Source organism: Lygodium microphyllum, chromosome 16 (assembly GCF_053477565.2).
Source record: "Lygodium microphyllum isolate KBCC chromosome 16, Lygodium_microphyllum_v1.1.10, whole genome shotgun sequence".
Taxonomy (NCBI): Eukaryota; Viridiplantae; Streptophyta; class Polypodiopsida; order Schizaeales; family Lygodiaceae; genus Lygodium; species Lygodium microphyllum.
Genome location: NC_141150.1, coordinates 106,349,946 through 106,358,750, shown reverse-complemented (window position 1 = coordinate 106,358,750; position 8,805 = coordinate 106,349,946). Strand labels below are relative to the sequence as shown.

Here is an 8,805-nt window from a genome sequence, read left to right as displayed (position 1 = left end):
ATTTAATAATTAAGTATCAATATTCAAGTGCATGGTTATACTTGGTGTATGCTTGATGGAGATTAATGACGTCAACTAATTGTACTCAATCACCTTTAATGCATCAATCAACCTAAATTATATGTCATGTATTAATCAATTAACACATTCACACACACACACACACACACACACACATAGACAGTCCAATGAGATAAAAATGAGAGAGGTAATCCCCTTATAAATCCTTAACCTATACAAAAGAGTGGCACTATAAAATCAGGGGTGTAATCACCTTATATTCTTGGACTGTACAGATGAATTTTACAATGCATTGTTATTCTGAAGCTGAATAAGAATCTTGTGAACTTAAAAGACCCATAAAGCTGTATACACAAAATAATGTAAACTTGGGACCTATTTACTTCAGAGAGTTCCTATAGTATAATCTATAATCTTCCTGCTTCCCATAGCTTCAACCGTCAACTTGTAGAACTCATGGAAGATCATGCAGCTCATGTGTCCCCAGCCTTTCTGACAGCCTCCTGGCTTACACATGAATTTTGTAATGCATGGTACTTCTGAAGCTCCTTAAGGTCTTGTGAGCTTAAAGACCTATATTAAAGTGGTAAACACGCAATATTGTAGACTTGAGACCCATATACATCTATATAGTTCAGAGGGTTCCTGCAGTGACTGTGAACTTCCTGCTTTCCAGGATTTGTGCAGTAGCTTCAACCATCATTTTGTAGAAATCATGGAGGTCATGCAGCTCATGTGTCCCCAACCTTTCTAACAGCATCTTGGCTTTCACTTCTCTGTCTTTCAAAAGGCTAAGCCTCTCAAAAAAAGTGGATGAGTTCCGCACAGTCGCTCCCACTTGCTTAAGCCTCTTTTCTTGCTGTGTGTTGAGTAGTGCCTTGGTTGACTGCATAAAATGACAATGCAGCAGGCTGTTAAACCAACCTATTGATAATCCAAAAGCAATACACATTCATTTTCTTACATCAAACAAAAAACACAGAAATGCAACGGTGAACCTGCAGAAAATTTGCTCCAACTTCGAGGTATTTTCTATCGCTTGACTGGAACCTCTCTAGAGCTCTAAGTGCCTGCATTCCATCATGAACACTCCTATTCCGTCGAATATTGAGCTGCTCATTGTAGATATTCTTAGCAATACAGAAGCTCTGCACGATCTTCGATCGTTGCTTCTCCATGGCACCATCAAGCTTTGCTCTTTCCCTCTCTGGTTTTGAGCTCAGCAACTTCTTCTGGTAGGCAATAACTGCTTTGGCGAATTCCTGCATTATGATAAATTGTCACAAAGAAACATCCATCATTGAAACAGCAGGATTATATGGACTAATGAAACATAAGAGAAGAACCTTATGCATAGACCAAGCAACAAGTTCCACTATAAGATGTTAAAGTGTAAGTCAGGGAACATATTAAAGCTGAAATGAGAGATTATCTGAGGTTGCTCCAAGTTGGTAAGGTGGCTGAACTAAAAGGTTTGATACTTTTGTCAGAGATAGATACTTTTGTCAGGAAGAATGGTCTCAATCATTATTAAGTTCTAGATGGTTTGCTGTGAATGTCCAGTGCTGTGTGAACTAGGACTCAGTCATTTTCAGACTTCCTGTGTTCATCATATATCACAGTAAGCTTTCCTTTCTGTGCTGCTGACTACAAGTTAGGGTCAGGCTCTTTTGGCAGAGTGCTTGAATGTGAACTTTGTTGCACAGGTTAATGTTTACAAGTCAACTAATTGATGCAGTTCCATGCCTAACCATACAAAAACCAAAAAGAACAGTATGGAGAGTGAATATAAACAGACCTGATAGGCCCGTGGGCATCCCGGGTAATCAAACACGGTCTCTGAAGCCAAGTGGGGACCACCATCGTCTTGCTCATGCCTCATGCGTTCCGGATGAAATTGCAACCCCACAATGAACTTGCCCTCTCCAGGCTTGTAAGCATCTGGATCATAAAAGGCCTCGACAAGGCCACAGGGAGAGAAAGCCATTGGCTTAAATCTTGCTGCTAATCTCTTTACCCCCTGAAATGGAAAGCAAATAGAATTCCTTAGGTCCTTCGAGTATCAGCGGCCAGCAAAAATTTAGACTATGAATACAGATGTAGCCTCAAGATAATAAGTATCAACAAGATCAGGTAAAAGTTTAGACCATGCACAAACATGTAGCCTCATGATAATAATAAGTATCAACAAAAACAATATAAATGCATTGAGGAAAAAATGAACTAAATCTGTACCTGGTGGTGATAACTGTTGACATTCAACTGCAGGTTGCTCCCTTCTAACGATGATTTGAACCACTCATGCAGTGGAGTGCCTTCAACAACAGCAATGGGGTGCCTATGTCCATCATAATCTTCATAGTTTATGTGCTTAACTTCAACCCCTCCCTTTCGAGCAAGCTCCTTTTCCACATCCTTCAGAAAACCAGGCAAACTCAATACAAGGGATCACAAATCTCTTGCCTATTCACTTTCCGTCAATAACCATTCACCGGTCACAGGAATAGCTGCACTGCTGGGAGCTATTGATCTTATGAGACACCATATAATAGACCCCTACTTCATGAACAACATCAATGCAACGAATTACTAGCACACTGAAAGTACAGGCTCAGAGCATGTCAAACTCCATGGAAAGAAGCATCCACAGATACCTGATACAGTGTTCCACCACAAGCAACATTTAAAACTTGTGAGCCTCTGCATATCCCAAGATAAGGGATGTTCCGTTCAAGACACCGCCTTGCCAGTTGCAGCTCAATCGAATCCTTGTCCTTGTCTATAGATGTGTCACTACTGTGGAGCTTTCTGACTTCTTCAATCTCTTCTATAGTCAGAGCCGGAGAATCACTCTCATACAAAGATGGGTCAAGGTCCTCTCCTTCACATAACAGGACCCCATGGATGGGCTCGAAGCTGTCGAGTACAAGATGTAATCCACTCACACGAGGCACCATGATAGGAACAGCACCATACTTCAGGACCAAATCCAGGTGATATTCCCCTGCAAGGAAGAGCTGGAATGTTAAACAAACAAGCATACCTTCAATATTCTTCTTCATACATTATCAATATCTTTGCCTGCTGTGCTCAATGATCAGGAAACCAAGAGATGCAGGGAAGAGCCTACATTGTCCACTGAGAACCCAGTAAGTTATGACACGGGCTATTAAACAATCTTTCTTGCATTGTCTGTCGCCAGAACACGTCGCTGAAGAGTTGATGCACATACTTCTGGACAATTTAGGCTAATTAAACAGCTCATGTTTGCAAATGCGTGTGTAGGTGTAAACAAAACAGCATATGGAAATGCAAATTGGAGTGCATATGTAAGTAATCAGTAAACAGAATATAGAATTGCAAAGCATCCAGGGGGCATATTGTTCTAGATCTGGATTGATGTACTCACCGACGAAGTCGACAAACTTATTCTTGCGCACCGACCTCCGGGAGACGATGAGCACCCTTGGGAGCACAGAAGCAAGTTGGGCTGCAGTTTGATCCAAAGGAGCAGCCTGAGAGTACTGATGATGACCACCAGCTGCCATAATGAATGGCCTATGCTACACGAATGGCCTATGCTACACGAATCCGGCTGCGCAGATTCCTCGAAGTTCCTCCCTGGGATACCTCAGGATACCACTAGACGAATGGTGGGAGCAGATGTTTTTGAGTCTAATGTACTGATCAGAACATTAGACGAAAAGGAATAATGGGACGTGCCTGTATGTGTACTGATGAAACCTACAAAGCTGAAGCAGAGCAGTAAAAGCCAATACCAGATTAAGCATCTGATTGATGAGGATACTCAATCTAATGGTGGCTCATCGAACAAAAGCCTCTGAGATGTGTGAGATACTCTATCTAATGGTGGTACATGCGACAAACAGATCTAATGGGTGTACTGCATCTGAGAAGCGATCTGATAATGCATCTGACAAAGAGACCTAATCTAATGTAAACTGTCTATCCTATCTTAGGATTGATAATCTGATAAAATTACATAAAATGAACCTGGGAATGTTAATAAACCCACTGGTTGTTATCCGATGGGAACCGCGAATCGAAGGCGGGTTTTTTAATTATCAGACAAAAGGAGAGCCACAACAAAGAGAATTCGAAGAAATTATCACAGCGCACAGATAACCGCCCATCAACCCATCACTCCTGCATGTTGAAAATACATAAATAAAAGTTTATTAAAAAGGTTTTTTAAAAAATATTTTTTTAAAAAAACACGTGATTACTGAAACGGATGGATGCGAAGTGTACCATGCGATATTTTAAGTGTGAAAATTATAAATAAATAAAAAAAGGGGTCGAGAAAACGATGTTGCAAAGCCGCTTCGCTGCGGTATTTTGTTAACTCTAAAATTCAAGGGAAAAAACGTGATTTACAGTTGGCGGGCATGAAAAAAAAGAAAAATCTGGTGGTGGCGGCAGCCAATGAGCGGGCGCCATCTGGCAGATAGATAGCTGCCGACGTGGCCGCATGCCGATTGGACAGTTGACCATTTCCGGAGGACACGTCAGCCCATCTCAATTAAAATAGTGGAGAGCATCAAGTCATCACGGCTCACGTCGACTCATGTCTCAACGTCACTCGAATATTTATTTATTAATTAATATAAGTGGGGGAAGATACTCGACCCACCGGACGAATATTCCGTCCTAAAACAACCTCCAAGTGTCTAGCAAGTGATCACATAAAACATTTGTTTTTGGTAGCGCACACAAAAACCTTTAGCTCACATATATATATATACATATATACATATATATATATACATATATACATATATATATATATATATATACACACACACACACACACACACACATATATATATATATGTATATATGTCTCCCAAACTCTTGCACTTGATTTTATATTAACCCTCAATTCTTCGCGAACATTAGTCTAGCATCAAGCCAACGGTCCCGCCAAATTGAAGTTTAGCTTAATGCCATCCACATGTGCAAGAACTCATTCTACCTCCTAGGCTTGATCTTCATTGTTGTGCACTTATGTGGTGGGCCCGACAAAATTCACAACATGTGAATGACTAACCTAATGGATGGACATAAGGACCTTAGATTGTTCCTCAACCTAGTGTACACTAAAACACCAATGTTTAATGCCAAGTAGACTATTCAAAGTGATTCTAACTTTGAAATTTTGTTATAGCTAATAAGTCAATTGTCGAGTTAGAAAGCACTCGACCTTAACTTTCTTTACATGAGGTTTTAAAATGGATAGATTAAGGTCATTTTCATTATCCTTTTGCCAAGCATCATTCACAGCCATAGCAAAGTACCTTCACCTTTTCAAGTCGGACAGTTTTGTATTTGTTCTCAAAATATCTTTTTGGTCAACAATGGCATAAAATATCAACAGAACATCCATATCAACAAACACACATATAGGCTTATCAAGCTCCAAAGTACGGATAAATGCATGCACATGGAGGATTTAGATACAAATAAATAAACATATTGTGCAACTAGCTCAAGCAAAGTTTGGATCAATAGTCCCCCATTATCAACCAATAACTACGATAAGTATCCTTAGGTAAACAACTAAATATTGCACCATAGAACATGTTAGGGAACCTTTATGCACATTGTGCCCCCCTTCCCATTCCTATTAAAAAATAGCTCAGGTGAATTTACGGTTCCCCCACCCAACAAAACCCCTCCCTCGCTCCCAAAAGAAAAAAAGAAAAAGAAAATAAAGTGTCACTCATAGGCAAGTGTAGGCGCACACAATTTCACATGTATGAGAGAGAGGGGTAAGAGAGAGATGAAAAAAATATTGTAAGTGGATGGAGTTGAATCTTGGCATTATATATTAATTCCCCCTGCAAATCAAGCTAATTTGACAACTTTAGGTAAAGCCCCACAATTCATTAAGTGCTTTATGGTAATTAAATCCCCTCAAAAGTAAACATGCTAGGTTTCATGAACACATTGTGCAACTTAGGTAGCTAAATAGATTAGGTGAATACATGGAATAAACACTCCCCCACAACCAAGGCTTCTTTTTCAAACCAAGTTCCTAAGGGTGTTGTAAGAAGCATAGAGACATTCACCAATTTGCATACCACACACACACATGCATACATGCATGTGCACACGTGCAAGTGCACATGCACACACACATTATATATATATATATATATATATATATATATATATATATATATATATATATATATATAGAGAGAGAGAGAGAGAGAGAGAGAGAGAGAGGGGGCAGGGAGGGAGGGAAATAACCAATTACACATCGATATATATATATATATATATATATATATATAGATAGAGAGAGAGAGAGAGAGGGGGGGGGGCAGGGAGGGAGGGAAATAACCAATTACACATCGATACTTCTTTCATTCTATTATGTTGGAAAGACACTCAAGCTAATTATTCATTGTGAGTGGTTGTAACCAAACTTAGCCTTCTCTAGTCTAAAAGCAAGCATGTCATCCAAGGCAATCACTTTCTCCAAGTATATCCAATCAAGTTAAATGAAAAATAAATAAATTTACATGACCTATGTATGCATAGTGGATACATTTGTACACTACTAAAACTACCTCAAATGTATACACACATAGTTTTCTTATTGAGGCTGGAACATACACTAATAGGGGTAGTTTTTTAATCTTGACTATCTTGGGACCTGTTAGATTTTATGACCTTGGTAATTCTTCAACAAGTTGTTGGAAAATGACAGCCAACTATGGAGGAGAGAAAAGAGAGACAATGAGAGTGTACTGAAGCAAAAGAGTAGAGTGTACTTGTTGAATTGAAAGAATGAGAATGAAAGGTACAAGATAGGTCTAAGATGATAGTCCTAAGTTTAACTCAACTAGAGTTAACTAACTCTAACTATAACTCTAAGAGTGGTGACACAACTTATAACTCTAGTTGTGTTCACATTAAGAACTGAAAAGGGATGATCAATCACCAAAGGGTAGCAAGTTTAAGGACTTGCGATTCTCACAAAGTAGTGCCTTGGTGAAAATGTCTACAACATTTTCCTGTGTAGGAACATACATCAAGTTGATCTCTCCTACATAGCATCTCTCTTTGTGACATAATGGTAATGCACCTCAATATGTTTCATGTGAGCATGAAACACAAGATTTCATGACATTGCAATAGCACTCTAACTGTTAGAAAGAATGGGTATAGGACCCTCCAATCGTAAATGTAGATCAACCAACAATCTGCGCAACCATACACATTCCACTGTTGTCATGAAGGCTTCCCTGTACTCAACCTCACAAGTTGAGATAGCAACTATAGGTTGTTTCTTGCTTAGTGATGAAATGCATGAATAGCCCAAAAAGAAAGATAGTAGACTGCCTAGTGTTTGCATCACCAGCCCAATCTGAATCACTATAAGCCTATAATTGCAAGTCTCCCCCTAGGAAATAATAATGCATGTGACTAAGTACCTTGCAAGTATTTGAAGATCCACTTAACAGCTTACCAATGTATAGTCCGTGGGCTATGCACATACCTATTCACTTGAGATACTGCATACTAAATGCCATGGCATGTGTTGCAAAGATAAATAAGGCAGCCAACAATAGCCTGGCTATTAATTGCAACATCAGACATCTCTTCACCATCATGCATAGACAACTTTAAGCCTAGCTCGATAAGAGTGCACATAGGTTTGCAATCGTGCATATTAAACCTATGTAATAGCTTATCCGCATAGTGTGATTGTGACATGATGATACCATGCTAATTTTGGATGCATTGAATCCCCAAATAATAGTGTAGACAGCCGATATCTCACATAGCAAATGCATGTTTTAGTTCAGCCTTGAAATCTACAATTTTTTGCTTTTGAAGGTCTAGTGAGTAGCATGTCATCTACATAAAGAATGATAATCAACAAGTCCCCCCCTTCATTCTTAATGTATAGAGTGCGAGCAGTTGGATTGTTTTTAACCCTTTACTAGTCAAATATGAATCAATTTTAGAGTACCATGCATGAGGAACATGTTTGAGACCATAAAGAGCTTTGTTTATCTTGCATACCATATGCTCTTTCCTCTTCACCACAAACCCCAGAGGTTATGATACATAAACATCATCATGCAAATCCCCATTCAAGAATGTTGTCTTAATGTCAAATTGATGTACCTTCCAACCATAATTTGTAGCCGTAGAAATTACACATCTCACCATACTTATATAGGATGTAGGAGCAAAAGTCTCTTCATAATCTATGCCCTTCTTTTGTGCATAGCCTTTTGCTACCAACCGTGCTTTGTACTTGTCAATGGTACCATCAACCTTGCATTTGAGTTTAAAAACCCATTTTGTGCCGATGGCCTTCTTGCCAAGTGGTAAGTCCACAAGATCCCATGTAGAGTTAGTGGCAATAGATTCTAACTCATCCTACATGGCCTGCATCTAATGAGCTTCATCCAAGGAGGTAGGCTCATCATCATCCAACAATGAGCTCATAAATACATGCTCATCAGAATCATCTACTTCCATAAAATCAGCCAAATGGACTCCCCCTGCATCATGTGCTACATGTCTAGCAACTCTTCTAGTGCATTGAGCTAAAGGAGCATTCATTTTACTCCCCTATAGCCATCTCAAGATTGTTTTCGTTGCATTTACAACAGCCCTTTCATGTTGTATTACATCTTCCACTAATTGTGGCAAACCATCATCAATACCCTATTGTTCAGGTGTAACAACTTGTTGTATTATGTCTGTCTAGCCATTCACACTAAAGCCTTCTAACCA

General features: G+C 39.3%; 1 protein-coding gene across 2 annotated transcripts; it reads right to left on the bottom strand.

Annotated features, from left to right (window-relative positions):
* Nucleotides 1-203: 203 nt before the first annotated feature.
* Nucleotides 204-4,183, bottom strand: LOC148023203 (putative glutamine amidotransferase GAT1_2.1). Of its 2 annotated transcripts, none has more exons than XM_087696195.1 (6): nucleotides 3,431-4,181; nucleotides 2,676-3,025; nucleotides 2,257-2,436; nucleotides 1,820-2,041; nucleotides 1,020-1,283; nucleotides 204-907 (listed from the first exon to the last, which is right to left on the bottom strand). In XM_087696195.1, exons 1-6 carry the CDS (start codon nucleotides 3,567-3,569, stop codon nucleotides 656-658), a joined length of 1,407 nt encoding a protein of 468 aa, XP_087552321.1. In that variant the 5' UTR covers nucleotides 3,570-4,181; the 3' UTR covers nucleotides 204-655. The 2 variants fall into 2 exon arrangements, with proteins under 2 accessions (XP_087552321.1, XP_087552322.1); XM_087696196.1 differs by having other exon boundaries at nucleotides 665-907; nucleotides 1,024-1,283; nucleotides 3,431-4,183.
* Between the last annotated feature and the right edge of the window lie 4,622 nt (nucleotides 4,184-8,805).